The following is a 20,041-nucleotide window of genomic DNA, read 5'->3' on the forward strand; positions in this document are numbered from 1 at the left end:
ATTTATTTCACAGCCACCGCTCTGCCAAAACAGGTGTCGAGGTTTTATTTAAGAAGAGAAACCTGCCGACTTTAAACTCTCTGCGTTTTTAAAATACATGTATAACAAATGCATATGAAAAAACTAGTAAGTAAAGAATTGCTTATAGAGTTTCTTCCATAATAAAAGCAAACAGAGGCTGTAAATATAATTCATTGCATCATCGAATCGGAACCCATTGCCATCTCTGACGCATTTCATGAAGAAATTGATAATTTTTTTTTTAATTTGAGAAACAATATTTTCAGAGCATTTGACAGGCCAACCTGTATAAATATTATTCATTTCTTTAAGTGCTATTAAAGGGTTATCACAGATTTTTGTCAAACCTTTATCAAGCATACATGCTAATACTGATCAACAGCAATCTCCGAGAATACCACACATTCTTTTAGAAACAGAAATGAAGGTTTTGTCAGATTTTTCTGAACGGCTAAGTCTCAATTTGTATATTTTAATAATAATCTGACATATGTGACAAACAATGAATGGAAATTATGAGAGAATTAAGTCTGACAAATTTTACGTATCTCAACTAGCTACGAAAAATTGACTCAGACTGTGAAAGAAATTGATCTGCATTTTAATTGAAGATTTTTTTTCTTAAACTTCATAAATTACATATCTGTAATCAATGTGCGAACTAATTTAATGCCAGAAGTTCCTCAAACTTTAGTCATCGTTATACAAGCTCCAATGAAAGTAAAACAAAATTAAGAAAATGAAATATTCTAATAACGTTTGTAATAGAAAGTCATATAAATATTAAAATCTGTATTTTCAAATCTTTGAATAAGATTTGTATCACAGTTTGTAAATTTTCAGAACTGTCACCCATGTTCCTTTTTAAAGGAAATCAAACTAATGTAAAACTGGAATCAAAACCATTTAACTGTTGAAATATCTCCAAATTCTTGCGATAAAAATTAATGTCATTATAATGCTAGTTAACTCAATGGAAAATGTATTCACTGGCCGTTTAGAATCAGTCCAATTGTCTTTAGATTTAAACCTGTAACTTTTAGGATTCATGTTTGTTTCATACTATGAAATGCTGATTCTTAACAGAGTAAAGAATTAATATTTCATAGTATCTAGACATGACTTGATAACCCTTAACAGAATTAAGAATTATCATTTCATAGAATTTCAGTATAGTACATCATAGTGATGCTGATCATTCGATGCCTGTGCCGGTCAGATAGCACCGAAGCCGAGGGAAGCTGCAACGTTACAATGTAAATCTGAACGCATCGCTTTTGGCATCCTGTAACCTCATGCACGAACTGCCCCGATTGCAGCAGATCCCATTTCTCAATAACAACTTCACCAAGTGGCCTGAAGCGTATCTTAGGGTTTGTTTTCCATGGATAAATGATACAGCATTGAATTTCCGAATTCGGAGTGTCTCTTCAGCTACATACCGTTCAAGGAGGACATTTTGCATCAGCTGTAATTAATTAACTCTGCAAGGTATTCGACATCGACAAAACGCAAATGATACCTTAACATCCACAGTCAGACAGCATGGTAGAGAAGATTAATCAAATCTTCTTAATAACCTTTCACTGATAGTTTCTAGAAAGCAGCGACGTTAGCTCTGCTCTTACAGGCCTATCGCAATGGCCTACGATATTACCAGCTCTTTCCCATTTCAACTGCTCTTCGATCGTGACATGGACATGGTAAAGTCATGGTGCGATAAGAGGTGTATAAGATGGTGCGATAAGAGGTACCACACAAAAACAGCGTTAACAACGAAGAATCAAAAAGCGGGCATCCAAAGGGCGGACCAAAGCAAGTATGAATGAGACCCAAGAACAGAGTGCAAAGCGGAAAATAAATACTAAAACTCATCTCCGATGACGTACTTTATAAATCGATCGTGACTTATGGCTGGCGTTTACGAGAATGGCTCTTTAGCGCTCCGAAATGGATTAAAAAATACGCTCTCTGAATGGTCAGAAAAAGCAAGCCCAAATAAACGCATATAATTACGCATTTCAACACGTTTGACAAGCATAATATGAAAAATGGGAAGAAATACGTAGCCTTTCTTTTTTATTTAGTAGAAGATTAAGAAAAGGAATTTCAAGGTTCTTGGAAAAGAAATTAAAATTTTTATATTTTTTTACTCTACGTGCAATCGATATAGGTTTGCTTTAAATATTCGAAAAGAATGCACGGATTTGCTATCACATATTCAGTTCAAAGAAGCATTGATGACGTCTCTTTGCTGGACTTTTTAAATAAGCCCTAGGAAGAGATAAAAATGCCTCACTGTATAGTAACGCGTTATTATTTGGCAGTACGTATGTTTGTGAGCGAATATTTTGAATAGTGAAGCAAGCTAAGAATAAAATTAGAACCAGGACATCGGATAAACGTCTTGAGAAATCCCGGAGAGTTTCAGCCACTTCACTAGAACCAGACATTAAAGTAATAGTTTCTTAAATTTAAGGTCGAATAGTATCTTATCTTTATGATTTATTGTAATTACAACCAACATTTACAATGAAAGTTTATGCACAAAATGCGAAAATAATTCTCTTTCGCTTAAATATATTTTAAAGTTATTTTTTGTCTTCAGCCATCATTTGTATTACGCAGTGACAGCTCATCGAATCAATCGAATAAAAAAGGGATTCACTTACATTTTCTCTATCTGCGATACAGTATATACACTTTGTTACTTATTTATTTATTTATCACTTCTGAGCAGGCTTCTGACCTAAGGTGTATACCAAGCAGAATAGTGCCCGCTGAGCAGCTGCCGCCACCACCAGGGTAGGTCTGTACATATTTTTTACAAAATCAGAGAGTGCGTATACTAGTAGCAGTTTTTCAAAAGCAAAGACAACTTGCATTGATATGCTACATACAATAATTCAGAATTAGAAGTTGGTACTCAACAAAATAAAAACAAAGTTGCTGAATAAATTTTAGAAATACTTAATTTATTAAACAACACAGAATTTCTTTTCCTTTTTTCTTGTTGACTAGTATAATTAATTTAGAATCATGCGCCTACATATAATAAGATGATGTATGTTACTACAGATAAGTATTAATATAAACATATATAAGTCTGTGCATGTATATGAAATCATAATTCTATTTAAACCAGTTAACAGTTAGAATTGCTGAACAACCATGAAAGATTCCCCAAGAATGAAATATAGTGTAACAATGAACACTTAGTTTAGAAATTCGATTCTATTTTATATTGTTGTAAAAGTCATTGTAAGAGTGAAAATTCTTCATTCTGCCTTAATGCGATTTTTTGCGTTTAATGCGTTGTTTGGAGATTTTATGATCCCGAATTATATTGATGTGATATATTAATACTGCATTTGTAGATAAACGGTTTTTGAGAAACGAGTCAAAGCGATTGATTTTTTGGTAAAAATTTGGATTTATCCTTATTTTATTGACGTGCACCAGCACTGAATTGAGAATGGCTTGTGCTATGCTTCGATGGATGAGGAAGCGTTTGTAAGTAATGAATACTATGAAAGTTTCAGCATATTTAAATGTATAGTATTAAAAGTATATATTTACTAATGTCGTATATTAAGAGTTTATGGTAAATGTTTCATTATAAATCTCATCATAGTTTCATTTCTCATTCTATTGCAGTTCTATAGCGGTACATAAATTTTTTGGTTTACATATTGTAGATTGCATCAGTTTCACCGCGCAATTTATTCCTCGGTAAGTTACCTATAGTGTTGTTAGAAATTCCATTATTTTTGTATTTCTTCTGCAATTGGTAGTATCTGATTAGGAAATTTATGTTTTATTTCAAGATATATATGAAATTGGTTATATCAAGTGTTAAATAAACGTTGTTATTCGGGCAATATGGTTAGCTTTATCGAGATAGATAAATGCATTTCTTATTTCTTAAATACTCAAGATATAAAGACACATTCGGATAGTAGATTCACTCACTTTACGCTTTTTAAGGGGTTATATATATACATTAAGGGCGTGTTCAAAAACACCATTGACGGGTAGTCTTGGCGTAATTCGGATTCATACCAAGATTATACATTTCTCAAGGCAATTATGTTTGCTATTTTTGCTAAACCGTTTACGAAAATACAATTTTCCGAATGCTGAACTCTTATGTATGAAAGGCAGATTTTAAGATATTTGTTTTGCAGTTTGATGCAAAATTCGTATTTTTAAAACACAGATGTATATGTTCTTATTTTAAACCTCTGCCACTATATAACATTATATGACATTCTTGTGTTATCACCATTTATAGATGTCGCTTGCTGTACAGCCTGCTGAATACACTTTACTTTCTAGCTATCTACAATTACATCGTGTTGTTTCGGTATGAACAGGGGCGAAGTATTCATCACTTATATACATTTAAATGTAATTAATTATTTTTTTTTCTGATTTTGATATCTATAATATATAGACAGGATTATTTATAAAAAATTTAAGAAAATAGTAAATGAAGAAGTAAATAGAAAGTAAATATAATACCTTTCAGGTATTGTGAGATGTCAATATAAACTTCATACATTTTACTAGGGGGCTGTTGCCAAAGCAAAATCTTTACTATATATGTCTACGAGCTCTACGTATACAGTGTGTTGCTCAAAGTAAACTTCCTGCATTGTGAAGATTACTACGTGTATGTCGTGATGGGTTCATGCGAAGCTTGTTTCCTCGTATCAGCTCTGCCTCTTCGAACCGAAATTGTCCGTAATCTGCAGCGTCTTGAGTTGTTTATGCAGGTTCTTGAGCTGTTCTGGTATTTCCTGTCGAATCTGACGATGACGCGGAGAGTGTTGTATCCTTCGTTTACTTGCAACTTCTTCTCTTCATCGCGCATATTCTGTTGACGTTCCACTTGCTTAATGGGCTTCCGTTTCGCTTCTGCTTCCCTTTCCGGAGCACGCAGTGTTACTTGGTTTTCTGAATTTCTTTTGTGTCTTCTACTAGTTTCTGATACAGTTTGAGCACGCGAAGTTTCTTGAGTTGCTGCTTGTCTGCTGGAACTCTTATTCGTTTCTTCTTCAGTTTCTTGAATGCGTAAGCTTTCTTGTCACTATGCTTGCCTGCTGAGTTTCTAGTTGTATCTTCATTCATTTTTGAAGTACGCAAGTTTTCTTGTACTTGCCTGCTGAGTCTCCTAGTGTTTTTAACTTCATTTTTTCTGTAGCTCGCTGTAACATTTGTGCTGTCTTCTTGCATTCAGACATTTTAGTAAATTAAAAAAAAATTATGTAACTGTAGTAAAGTAACATTGCATCTAAAATACTACGTTAAATACCTACAGAAGTTTAAACTTCTACTCAGAAAGGAACTGTACAATAAAAGAAATTAATTTTTTATAAATAAAATTAGAATAGCGTAAAATGCATAGAAACATTTTATTATGAAGAAAATGTATTCATTCTTTCCAAGCAACCAGCGATTCGTAAATAAATTTTTCTTGCCAAGTCAGGAAACAAAGACCTTTGACACTTCAGGTAATACATTTGAGGTTATGATTTAAATTTATTTTAATATAACAAATTTTCAAAATCTCAATAAAAGAATTAACGTAGAGATAGCATATCGTGTCACGTATCTAAAGGTGAAACATAAAATTTGCCAAAAGCAGCTATTCATTTAAAATACTGACATTAACAAAAGATTTTCGACATACAATGACGTTATATGGAATCACGTGCTTTCTTCAACTTCAGAATATAGCCGTAAATAATAATAACAATAAGTTTCACTTTTGGCAATACTATTTATTTAAATTTTTTTTTAACTTAAAAATTTCTCTTAAACAAACTGTACGATTTGAGAGTGAGAAGGGCCAACATTTTTCTAAATAAAACATTTTGATCTCCAGCGCGCTAGACTTCGGCCACTTGGAAAAATGATGGCGAAAAATTAGCGTTTTAAGAAATTTTATATAATATCTCGAGTGATAGTCGTAGGAAGATAACAATATTCGAAAAGTTCTACCATGAATTTTTGATATCCGAGGGTACCTCCTTCCAAACTCAAATTCCCCCACCCGTTCCGAAGGATATGATGTTACGAAGGAAAAAAACAAAGAGGCAAAAACCCACATATATTTATATTGTTGATTCCTGTTTACAATATTCAATTTCCTTTAAAAATATTAAGCTTCATTTAAATAAAAGGAAATTAAATTCAGACATTTTCCCTAGCTTTCAAGCTTTTATTGTATTTTTAAATATTCTTTTTGTCACAGTTGCGCAAGTTTTCCGCGGGGTCAATAGGAGCCGTAGGTCAAAATCATTTAAGAATCATTGCTGTAAATAATGATCATATGATAAATTGCAATACATATTCGATTCTTTTGATTAGAATTTGAGTACAATTCTTTATACATCAGCTACTATGCCCCTTTATGTAATGACAAAGATTATTTTCAATGATTATCCGATGAGAATGATTCTTTACAATGATTATTCGATGACAATGATTATTTGCAACGAATATTAAAAGCTGATGATTAGGATTACTTAAATAAAATATGCATGTCATTCGATGACAACGATTATTTCCAAAGAATCTTCGATCACGTCACTATTGTATATCGCTATACTCCTGGGCTTGGGGCGGGATTGGGAATTGTACTACGGCCCTGTAATTAAGCGTTTTAAATGACGTCAGAAATGTCACTGATCCAGATATTTTACTAGTAACTGCTGCGTATTGTGATCGAAAACGTTATTTAAATCTTCTGAATAAAATTTGGGATAATTCTTTTACATCAGAGAATAAATCAATTTGTAACACGAATTTCAACAAAATTACATGCATCGAATAACAGAATTACTTAAACGGAAAAATCACTATTTGCAGCTCCGCTTTTGTCCGACACTTGTTTTTAGCTATCGTATCTACCCATTTCAAGATACCATGAGAAGAACCTTTTTTTTTTTTTTACTGTGTAAATTAATTACATGTATGTTATGTATATATATGGAGATATGTTTTGGAATTAGGAAAGCACCAATTTCTTTTAACGGAAACAACCGAGACATTATCTTCAGTCCAATTTAATTTTTTATCTAAATCATTTCTTAACTACAAAAGTTCATATTATTTTTCTTTGCAAAGGAGACTAGGTGTGCTGGAAACAAATGAAATACCAAACATCATAAATTTATTGAAGTCAACAGCAGAAAAGTGTTAAACAATTAATAGATTACTTCAGTGAAATGTAATTGCATTTAAACGTATTAAATTGTTTTCAGCAGATGTAATAATCAGGAACATAGGAAGATCCGATGAGATATTGTGCGTTTAATATTTCTTTTTGTTTTCGTTAATTTTTTATACATTTGAGTTAACGTGTAAATCTATGTTTTGAACGCATGGCCCGTTAAGAAGTCTGTAGTAAGGCAATTTTTAATCCTGTGCGGAAATTGTCCAAACGATTGATCATTCATCGGCTCAGCATACGTAGCCATCAGGTTGAGAGCCCGAACATTGATTAATTGCGCTCGACTGGAATTTTGATCAGCCTGGTCAAATAAAGCCACCGTTTAAAAATTTTACTTGTTCTTAAATACTTGCTTATTCACTCTTGTAATATGTTTAGATACTTATAATGACAGTTCCTTCACTTTCAATAATATATTTCATAAATTGTTGAAGTGCAGACACACACTTCATATTGTAGAAAAAAAGTTTCTCTGGAATTTTTGATGCAAATCCTAGTTATTTTTTCTAAGAATGGAAAGTAATGGAGAGTGCCATTTATAAAGCTTCGGTTTTGCTAGATTTTCAGGTTTTTCGCGCTCGCATTTTACGTGCCTTTTTAAGAATCTCTGGAAATAAAATGGAAACTTTCCATGATTTGTTGCCAATCTAATTGGAGAAAAAAATTTATTCTTTATAGGGATACTTCCGGGAAGTAACCGTGGAGCAATCTTCTTGTATCTTCCTCGTCCCATCCTGTTTGTTATTTTATTAAAACGTGTTTGGAAAATTTTTTCCTAATTGCAAGGTTTGATTTGAGATGATAGATGTCAATCAGACCTTTTAATATGGCATCCTGAGCTGCTGGTGCCAGCAGCTTCATTTCCTATTATACCTGTATATCCTCATAATGGAATTTAGGCTAATAAGACGAATATTCATTTCCATATTTATTGTTTTTTGAAGATTTTGAATAAGTAAAGATATTTTCTTCGTGGAACATAGCCCCTTTAAAAATCTTTAACAATGTGTAAAAATGCTCGCAAACTGTAACTTACTACTTTTGACAAAAAACGTATAAATAATCATTTATTAAATTAATGACTTCAAATATATGAACATATATATTTAATAAAGTAAAAATATTTCAGCGCAAATAATTATCGACGTATATTTGAAGAAGAAGAAGGAGAAGCAGAAATATACTTCAGCGAACAATTACTAGAAGAATTGGATCCCCAATGTTTAAGATTGCAATACGTGTCGGAGACGTAAGTCATTTCGGAAAAATAATAAAACAAAACATAGTGTTTCAGGTCCAGTTTAGTTATACATTTAAAATTTTTTGACAAAAACACTGGTTTGGAAAATAATACGTTTTCAGATTTATAATGCGTAATGTTTTTTTCATTCCTTCATTACAAAAAGAGATTATAAATGTTTAAGTTGGAAAATCACATTGTGAAGAATTCAAATTTATTATAATACCTTTTGATTATGAGGAAACTTTATTGCATTAACTAATGAAATATCTGAACAGAAAGCTAATATACAAAATATACGTGTTTAAACGGCCAGTTTGCAAAATTTTTGAATGAGAAGTAACTGTCAAATAGTTAATATAATTAGAGTAACAAAGACAAAAAGGACTTTATGTTTATAAATAATATGCATATATATATGTATGTAAAACAAATTAAGTAAACACTGAAATCCATCCCATACTCTATTCGGAAAAAAATGAATATAAATTGTTCTCTTCACCTGTTTCTGTTAGAATATATATTTCTAGATTTACAGAGATTTATGATATCATTTAGCTCGAGTTTTGAGAATTTACTCATCCAACATAATAAAAATTTCGAGATTTTAACTTTTCATTGCAATTATTTTTTTTAATATGTAATATTAAATAATTTTGAATTAATAACAAATTAAAAAATAAAAATTAATTAATTAAAATATATGTTTATGTTTATATATATATATATATATATATATATATATATATCCCCATCACATGATTTCAGTTAAAGATGATGACTTAGCTAAGTGGGAAAATAAAATTTCCTAAATCAAATATTTCTCTTACTAAACCACAATATTGTAGAACTATGCACATTTTTTCTATCTCTGTCACCGCTAACACGGCGTCGTGCCACTTTCTTCCTATTCCAACAATATGAGAAATATAAATATTCTAGAAATAGGCAAGTTTAGAATTTCAAATGAATTGGGGCCGCAAATGTGAATTGAAATAAATCTGAATATTTTATCTTATTCATCTGCCAAATTTGCTCTCTATTATAGATCAATATGTGCGATCAGAATTCCTAACATTAATTCTCACACACACACATATACATATATATCTATATATATATATACGTTTATCGTATATATGTGACGGTGAAACTCCGAAATCTGGTGAATGTCGACTTTCACCGGTGAATGTCAACATTCACATAGTCTCTTGGTGTATGTCCGAAATATTTTCCAAATACTCTTATTTCTGACTTACACCGGTACATGTCGACATTCACCATGTACTAATGGTGAATGTTGAACACATAAGAATATTATATTTTCTTCTCCGTAATTCGGTCGCGAAAAAACGCACTTGAAACTTAAAATAAGAACTTAAGAATATAAGAACTTCAAACACACTGTACATTCAAAATGAGAAAGGAAAATAATAGAAGTTAAAAACTTACTAAATTACGTGATTCAAATCTTATTTATTGCAACAACTTAAACTATTAGGACACTTTCAATTGCACAAGAGGGCCTTGATTTTACAACTGCATTTATTTGTGGAACACTTCCTTTTGCAATGAGAGCGTGTACATATTCTCCTCTCTTTTTGACCTACACCAGAGCATATATGTGATTGTCTACATACACCGGTGAGGGTCCGAATGTACAAGAATATAATGCAATATTCGATCTTTCACCGATGTATTTGGTGAACGTTGACATTCTCCGGTAAAAGTCGACATTCTCCAATTTCGGTCTTTCACGGTAACATATATATATACGATTATATATATATAATCGTTTATTGCAATGCATGGTCGGAAACGCTTTCCTGGCGCCATAGTGACGAGATACAACACAAGAAAAATAGGGTACGAACAGTGTAAAGGTATTTCTTTATTATTCTTAGCCCAGCGGAAACTAAGAAATAAGAACAAAAACAGGGGATCGTCATCAAAGAAAGTATTCGAAAGTTCCTTCGGAAAGTATCCTAAACATGTGTTTGGCAGGGATAGTCCAGTGCATTGTTCAGCAGGATCACGAGACCTCACTTGCATTACACTTCCTCTCAGGGTACGTCAACACATTAGTGCACGAAACCCCTGTTAGATGTCACACAGGAACTTGTGGCACATATCGTGGCAGCTACTGAGAAAGTCCTGGGGATCCACGGTATTTTCCAGAACATCTTATGTTCGATGTGATACCTGCATCAGGGTGCAGGTCGTAATTTCGAACACCTTCTTTGAGGTCCATAAGTGTCTAATTTTGTTCCTATTTTTTAATTTCTCTTGTGCTAAGCATAACTGGTGTTCGTTCTTTCTGGAGTTTTGTGTTGTTTGTATCGGCCAGGATAGTGTTTTCGGCCGTGTTTTGCCATTTCATTTTTCGTCGTCGTCGTCGTCTCTCTCATATATGTGCATAATTACTTATGACTCAAGTGTTGCTATTATGATGAAATTTACAAACACGGTGTTTAAAATGCTACATATTCCCATCCGAAAATTTCTTTTTTTTTCCTCTTGCCCTTCAAATAAGAAATATGTGTCCTTCATTGTAAAATCTCCTGGAACTTTAATTCTTCTTTTTTCGAGGTCAATGGAGAAAATATTTCAGTATAGGCAGCTGTCAATATTCAAAAATTAAATTGTAAAAGCCATTAAAGTGTAGCCGAAACGCTCAGAAAGGCTTAATTCGCATAAGGATTTAGGAAATACATTTTGAAAGAACAAATTTTCCTTCAATAAATTTAATGGAACAGGCAAAAGAAATTACAGGGAACAATAAATATAGGAGAAAACAGATATTTCTTTTCCTGATTTGTTTTGCTTTGTTTGATTTCTTTCTTTCTTCCTGTATAAATAATTCAAACTTAAGAATGCAACTGAAAAATGAGAATAAAATTTTCATTTGAAAACAAATGGTGGGAAAATCCTAGTGCTGCTCTGCTGGACGACGAAATAGACCAGCAAGTCGGAATTTTTCCGAATTCGGAATAACGAGAGAAAATTTGAAACCTGTGCAGCCAGCGATGCAAAAAGATTTATCTGCGAGATAGATGACTTAAATGAGGAAACTCGGAGATAATTTAATGATGTGTTAGGTTACCTCTACTGGGATAATGATAAGAAAATGTTAAAATACAAAATACGTAAATAAATTATACAAAAATTGAAGAAATTTAAAATATCTGGCATGCGTAATAGTAATATTATAGTATTGATATATGGTATAGTAATTGATACAAAAAATAAATTAATCCAAAGCTCTCAAACGTATACTCGTTTAAATACAGGTTTTGCTGATTCAGAAAGAACGTTACGTGTATATCTTCTAAAATGCTTTTACCATCCTTTGTTTGTAGTTGATTCATTTTGCATTTCAATTTCATTTTTCCTCCTATTTTGCAATTTTAGCCATTGTTTCCCTCTGTTTTAAGCCACCTGTTTATTATTACTATTATTATTATTTCAACTTATGTAAAAATTAAGTAAGGAAATTAAGGCACTGAAACTTTGCAAATTATTACGCTTTACGTGAGATTCATGGAGGTCGCTTATTGCATACAAATCACGCCAAATGCTTTAACTTCTCTGCTTGGCTTTAGGTCAGAATAACGAAAGCAACAAATTCGCCCTACATGTTAAACTTGATCGTCGTTGCACTACTTTCACTTTTTTACTACTGAAATAAAGATATACTGATTATTTTGTAGATTGGAAAACCCTCCTTGTGATCATGAAAATGAGCAAAAACTAGAAAACGAGAAAGAACTAGAAAAGAAGCGAGAACCGCAAAAGATGCAAGAACTGGAAAAGAATAAGGAACTGAATAAAAAGGAAGAACAGGAAAATAAAGAGAAACTGGAAAAGAAGCAAAAACTGAAAAACAAGAAAAATCTGGAATTGACACAAAAACTAGAAAAGAAGCAAGAACTGAAAAAGAAGCAAAAGCTGGAAAAGGTACAAAAACTAGAAAAGAAGCAAGAGCAAGAAAAGATACAAGAATTAGAAAAGAAGCAAGAACTGAAAAAGAAGCAAGAGCTGAAAAAGAAGCAAAAACTGGAAAAAAAGCAAGAACTGAAAATGAAACAAGAGCAGAAAAAGAAGCAAAAACTGGAAAAGAAGGAAGAACTGAAGAAAAACAAACAGAAACTGGAAAAGCAACAGAAACTAGAAAAGAAGCAAGAACTGAAAAAGAAGCAAACACTGGAATGGATTCAAAAACTAGAAAAGAAAGAAGAACTGAAAATGGAGAAACAACTGAAACAGATACAAAAACTAGTAAACAAAGAAGAATTGAAAAGGCAGAAGAAACTGGAAAAAATGCAAAAACAACAAACAAAGAAGAACTGAAAAAGAAGAAGAAACTGGAAAAAATGCAAAAACTGGAAAAGAAGCAAGAGCCGGAAAAGATGCCAGAACTGGAAAATATAGACGAGTCAGAAAAGACGCAATACCTGAAAAAGAAGCAAGAAACGGAAAAGAATCCTAATCTGAAAAACAAGCTGGAACCGGTAAAGAACTGTCAAACCGGTAAAGAACTGTCAAACCCGAAAAGGAAACCGGATGAACTGCGAAAAGAGCCAGAACTCGATAACGACTGTAGAACGATTGATTTAATGACCAAACGAAGCAAGACCAGGAAAAGAAAAATAGAACAAGTAAATCATATACCTGCTTCATTTTACCAAAATTTATTATCAATAACATTTTTATTATCAAGAACTTTATGGTATTCTTAGTATATGGACAGCATTTGATAATATTTTGCTCGGTAAGTGTAACTACTGATATATTATTAGCTAGTAATTAGTCATGCTAACTTTAAGATATCAGCATTATTTTAGCAGCAACTAAGTACACTCTTTCGTAGTTCAGATCTATGTTTTCAGTGCCTTTCATGGCTGCCAGGTCTTTCGGTTTAACCTGGAAAGTCCCAGTTTATTGACTTTTTTAACTCATAGCTTTACACCTGAAAGTGGTTTTCAACAATACATTTATGTTGTGCTACTGGCTTTAAATTGAGCAAATATTACAGCGTTTATATTTCATAATTGAACTCATGAAATTAATTTATAAAAATTTCCTTCATACACCCACTAGTGATATTCTAAATAATCATTCTTTTTAAAATTTTTTTGACCCTGAGCTGTCTTATCCAACTGCAGATATTTATAGAACTTCATATCAAGATTCAAAGAAACGTTCAAAAAGGAATGTTTATCCGCTTTTAATTATGTGTTAATCAGCTTGAGTTGCATTACTAAGATTGTAATTCTAAACAAATTAAAAGCTATTGTAGTATGTACATTAGGTTTTAATTTGCTTTCACCTTGTTTAAATGTAGTTTGACATACCACAGTTTCGGTGTCTACTCAGGATTTTTCCAGTGTAAAAATTCAAGATTACAAATTGAACTGAACGAAAGAAATAACTTTTAAAATGTGTGTGTACATTAAATCAGAATCATAATATAATTAGATAAATAAACTGAATAATATGTTATAAAGCGAATTTATATCAATTTCGATTTCTTTCAAAATAGAGATTCCTTCGCACCTCACAAATCTCACAGAAACTCTCGGTTTGTGATTCGTGAGCTTTAGTTTTTTACACTCATGTCCATAAATTAAGGATAATGCAAAATCAGGCAAAGGAAGAGTTAGAAGCAAAACAAATTTGACTTATTTGTAAAGCTTATTTATTAAACAAAAGCTAAAGAGCAAAAAATTATGCTTTATGTTTTATATTATTAAAAAAATTAGCGATTTTTTCTCCCTGGAGCAAATTACAAAAAAAAAAAAAAAAAAAAAAAAAGAACTATTTAAAAAAACCAATATTACATGGTTGGTATGATCGTTAATACATTGTATGTCTCCCAGACGATGCAATAGAGTCCGTACAACGCCTAGGCATGCTGAGTATCAAATTATCGATCTGATCTTGGGGGATATTACACCACTCAAAAAACAATGCTCTCGAAGTTCCGGTAGACATGTAGGAGGAGGTTGACGGGCTGCAACTCGTCGGCCAAGCATGTCCCACACGTGCTCTACTGGATTCAAGTGCGGTGAGAATGCTGGCCAGTCTATACGGGTGATATCCTATGATTGAAGGCATTCGCTGACGATGTTTTGCACTGTGAGATCGGGCGTTGTCATCTATAAACACAAATTGTTTATAGATGTACACAAATCGCCCCGAAACAAATGTACATGTTGTTCCAGAATGACGTCCCGATAGATTTGGCTTGTCATGGTTCCAATTTGAACATGCAGGTCAGTTCTGGAACCCAGAATAATTCCACCCCAAACGAGCACTCCTACACCACAGTAATGGTGCCGTTCAATTATGTTTCTTGGTGGTAACGGGTACCTGGAGCTCTCCATATGAAATTCTGGCGAGAATCAGACTGCAAGCTAAACCTCGATTCGTCGGAACGCATCCGCAAGCCCACTGTTGCGGTGTCCACAACGCATGCTCTCTACTCCAGCCTAACAGCAGGCGACAGTGAGTTGCAGTAAGTGGAACGCATCTGACAGGTCTACGAGCATATAGACCAATCTGCCCTAAGCGTCTGTACACGGTTTGCCTTGAAAATGTCGTACCAGTGGCTGAAGAGAGCTGACTAGACAGGTCTGAGGCTGTGTTCCGCCTGTTTCTTTTGGCAGTAACTGCCAAATACCGGCCCTCTTTCGGCGTTGTAACTTTGGGGCGACTGTAACTTCTACTCACATTACCATCATCTTGGAATCGTTGCCAAAGCCTGGAGATGACACTCTGGGCAGTTCCATGTTCGTCTGATACTTCCAGTTGGGTACGCCCACATTCCAGACGGCTGATAATTCTACCACGTAAAAATATCCTCCAAATGCGTCCTATGTGTCATAACTATTCAGTTATTGCACTGAAATGCTTGCAAAGCTCCTGCGAACAATTTTACTTCTTTGCCTGTATTCCTTATATATCATTCTCTTACACTCTCGTCATTGTGACGTACCAGCGGTGTCATCTGGTTACTTCCTGAAATTTCCATATCATTCTTGAAGATGTGTGTAGTGATTTTACAGGTGATATATTTATTTTAGAGTTCGATTTCCGCGTGACTCCGAATTATCCTTAATTTATGGACATGAGTGTATATTTGGAATTTGGCAGCAATATGATTCACTGTTACGATACAAATTCTTGCTTGCAAATTGGTTATCTAACTACAAAATGGTATAATTAAAATAAAATCAAAATTATTAGATGGAAATGTTGGTTTTGCGTTTATCTGAATGGTATCGGATATATAAACCTGTTGGAGACGTTTTTTTCCCACACATCGAATAGAGACACATAGTCACATAATATAAATAATATGACTACATTACTATAGTGTAAGATGAAGCTTTACCACATTTCTTTATTACTTAAAACTGCGAAAGATTTGTTAAAGCATTACAGGATCATACTCTGAAGCATTTCACCGTTCTGTTTCATTTTCTGCCCTCGAAAACACATCTTCTTAACACAATAGATTACTTTTGAAGGAATGGATTATTTGAAAACCTTGTAACTGTAAGAATTATTCTCTGACGTTATTACTGAAAAAGCGGTTGAGAGCCTAATCTTTTGCTATGCGCTTTAAGATATATAAAACCATTTTGAAATGTAAGGCCTACAAAACGAAACGTAATTTTATCTTATTTCTGTACTATTCATTAGATAATGTAGATACTGAATGGCTAAATATTCTGGTTACCCAAATCAGTTCTTTTTTTCCTCTCTTCTTTTTCTTAATTTTAAAGAGTCCGGAAAGTAAAGCTATAGAACATTTCACTTCTTCATTAGAAATCTGATTTGGAATTTTGTTTTCCGAGATAAAAATTTGAATTCATTATCTCTTTTCTCAACACAAAGATCGAAAATGTAACATCGAAATTTTGAAAACATTTGTAAACTAATAGAAGGGAAAAAACAGAATATAATGGTTCAGCAAGCATATAAATATCCATATCACTAAACTTTCAACTCTGTTTGTTACCGTATATTCAGGCTTATAAGACGCACTGTTAAAACAAAATGTAAGATGGAAGTTTATGGGTGCGCGCTGTCCGCCAGCTATAAAAATGTTATGTTTGGAAATATGGAAAAAGTGAGCATACGAAAATTAGATTTCTGCGTGTAATTAAATTATTTTTATTTAAAAGAAATAACACAGTTTATGTACTTAAAAATATTCGTTATAAAAATTCACTTTCATTTTCACCTTCACATCTGATCCTTACTTGGATCTATGTATACTGATAAGTTAAGTTATACCTTCAAGCACATCATAGAATTCTGCTTCATTTTCGCCGTCACTTTTTCTCTGATCCACAGATAAATAATCATCTTCCGTTTCATCTAGACCGTCAGATATACCACATATATTAAATGGGTTTAATTTTATTCCGTGCTTTTATTATTTACTGACACACTATTTATGGACTGCCATGACGTATTTGGTCACCATTTGTAATTGTCTTTTTCACCTTCACGTTTGTTCGAGTATTCTACTAACGTTTAAAATATTCTATCGATGATTTATTGACATATATGTCTAATATCTGAACTAATGGCAATAATCCGCCTGGATAAACTGTCATATCTGTATAACACTCTTTCAACAATATATTTGTGTTATCCGTTAGATGGAGACTGAACATGTCCCAAAATATTGGACTTTCTTGATTATCTGATACAAAAGGAAGCTTTTGCCAAATATTTCTTATCAACAGTTTCACAACATTTTTCTCCGCCGATCATTTCTCGTGAATACGGGTGAAAACACTTTCGGGAAAATGCACATTTCGTACACTCGGCTAAGCAGGAGATCAGTACGGTGAGTTGAGATTTCTCGTTGGCCTATTGTTTCGATGTTAACCGTTATTTTTCTTTCATATCATTGTTTATTTATCTCCTACTGTATCAAAACTACTGGAATGACATCCATATTTCCATCCTGATAGTAATTAAAATTTTCCATATTTTTAAAAACTCATCAAAGTTTTATGTCTATATTTCCGAAGCCTTTGAGAAAATTTTGCCTTTTTTTCTCAGAGAACTGAATTGTTCCGTGAAGTAAATCGAATACACAAACTGAGTTTGCTTTAGGGTTTTCACTTCCATTTGCATTCATTTTTTCTATTTTTAAGGGAAAGAAACGTACGCTGTTTCTTGTTACAATTAATCCATTCTAGTGATGATGGGGATTTTCTACAATGCAGTTTCCAACACATTCGCCGACAGTAAGCTATTTCATTACTTCTTTATGCAATACACATTTATTCTTTGGCGCAATAATCATTGTAAAATTTCATGCTTCTTCCACTCGTGTACGAAGCATTCACGAAAACCAAACTGCATGATTTCCATTTTCTTTCGCAAACTGAATGACTTGGCATTTGAAACTTGCATTGTGTTTGTTTCGCTCGGCGAAAGCCATAACTACTGCTGAAGAAAGCACTGGATGAACTGCACTTCACTAAAATCAAATGTGATATCGTTAAGTCTTTGATGTTCACATCAGAACCACGACTTCAAATCACTACAGAAAGAAGAAACATATGACTCCTAATTCCGCAAATTCACTCTGGTCGAAAGTGCACTCTTATCCAAATCATGTTCCTTATTTCTCGAAACCCTAGAATAACATTCTCTTCCACATCGAAAATGAATATAATTCACCTCCTACCTTGCCGAAATATTTTCCCCGAATATCATTTCTCCTGCGCAACACCTTATCGCTTGCCAACCTGCAATGTTTCCGAAATTCACATATTTACTCCTGTTCCCTAAGGTATGAAATAATAAGAAGAGTTGCTGCAGGATATGATGTTTTTGGTATTGTTAAACCATCATGTGTATTTTATTGCTTTCTTTATTTACTAAAGATCTGATGCATTGTAATGAAGCGATATAACAACTTAGTTTATATGTGATCACGTTTTCGGATACGAAATGTTCCAAAAATGTGGTTATGCGTTGTAATTTCATTTATTCAAAACTCAACCTAGTTATATTTATAAAATTTTCAATAGCAAATGAATGTTTCAAGAAAACAGTTTAAACATTTTGCGTCAAGATACCTTTCAAAAAACGTCTAATTCAAGAATTATTTATATGAGAAATTTTTATGTAAAAACAAATGGCGCACATTTTTACGTTTGAAATTTATTTGCATATTCCATGCCAAATTTAGTAAGAGATTTCAGTTTTTTACAGCTAAAGGAAGTCAAGGATTTCTAGAATAATTTACAAGGTCAAGGAAGAGTTTTGTCTATTGTTAATTGATATTTTCATTTCCGAAAAAGGACGTTAAGTATTAAATTTTGAAAGAGGTCTTTTTATTTTATTTTGGCACGCTGCATAATGGGTTTATTTGAAAAAAGCTGAAAATAAAAGTGCCAGTTATCTACATTTTACTATTTAAATAATAATAAATAACTTACCAAAGTAACTTAAGTATAATAATAAGTAACTTACCAAGTACCAAAGCGCAAACATTTACGTTTTTCAAAACACTTTTGTACTTGGAAGTCAATGCCTACCACAAACGACCAAGATCCGGTCTGAACTTTTGCAGACAGTGCACAGACATGCGTTTCGAGTACCTTTCATTTTGGTTATTTGCGTATGCCATATAACCTTCTCAAATATTCTCATGCTTGTGACTCAGAATTGAATTATCATTTTAACTGATATTTTTATGTGATGTGTAACAATAATTTTGTTTATTTTTCAGGATGAAGATTCAGGCCCCCTTTGCGCATACCGACTGTAATTTGAATAGCCAGTTTACAATAACAAGCTTAATAGTAACCGACCGTCATAGGGATGCGCCCGAGGCTTAAAGGAACGCGAATCTCTATCAAATTTGCAACTTGTGCAAATGTAATTTTGACTTTAAAATTCTTTTATTTTCCTTTTCTCGTGTCAAAAATGTTTTTCTCTTTAATATTTAACTTTACTAACGTGAAACTTTCATTTAAATTTTTCTTTTCGCTATTTTTACTTTAAAAAGATTTTAAGTTCTTTCATTTTACAAACGTAATACTGATTTTAAAAACTATAAATATTTCCTTTTGGTTTTTTATTTTAAAAAATTACTTTTAAATTCTCACTTTATTTATTTTACAGAAATATTATATACTCTTATAAGCTAAACATATTTCTTTTTCTTATTTCCATAAATGCCATTTTTTAAAAATATTTTACTCCTTTTTATTAAGGGGTGTTGGAAACCCTATAGCAACAATGTTGAATTGGCCATTTTTGGATTACCTTTTCTGAAAAATCTACTGTTCTTACAGGCTTTAAGGTTTTTACGTAATTAAAGTACATCTATCACCTCGCGCTCTTTCAAGCACGAGGCAGGTTCGTCTATGCACTCGCCATAGTAAAAAAATAATCTCTATCTTTGAAATTTTATCCTCTAATTTATTACACATAACGGTACGCAATACACAATAAAACAAATATCACTAGTATAGTATACATTCAATTATATACATAAT

General features: G+C 32.7%; 1 protein-coding gene across 1 annotated transcript in view; it reads left to right on the plus strand.

Moving 5' to 3' along the window:
- The window catches only part of LOC146998879 (uncharacterized), a 42,337-nt gene extending 22,813 nt beyond the window's left edge, over nt 1-19,524 (plus strand). The window contains exons 2-3 of the mRNA XM_085810262.1: nt 3,679-3,753; nt 19,270-19,524. Of these exons, the coding sequence (XP_085666388.1) occupies nt 3,679-3,753; nt 19,270-19,378 (184 nt within the window). The 3' untranslated portion in view covers nt 19,379-19,524. The remainder of the gene's footprint in view (nt 1-3,678; nt 3,754-19,269) is intronic.
- Nucleotides 19,525-20,041: the final 517 nt, after the last annotated feature.

The sequence above is a fragment of the Stegodyphus dumicola genome, chromosome 2 (assembly GCF_044657685.1).
Source record: "Stegodyphus dumicola isolate Sdum_Otavi_A_Nest chromosome 2, ASM4465768v1".
Classification (NCBI taxonomy): domain Eukaryota; kingdom Metazoa; phylum Arthropoda; class Arachnida; order Araneae; family Eresidae; genus Stegodyphus; species Stegodyphus dumicola.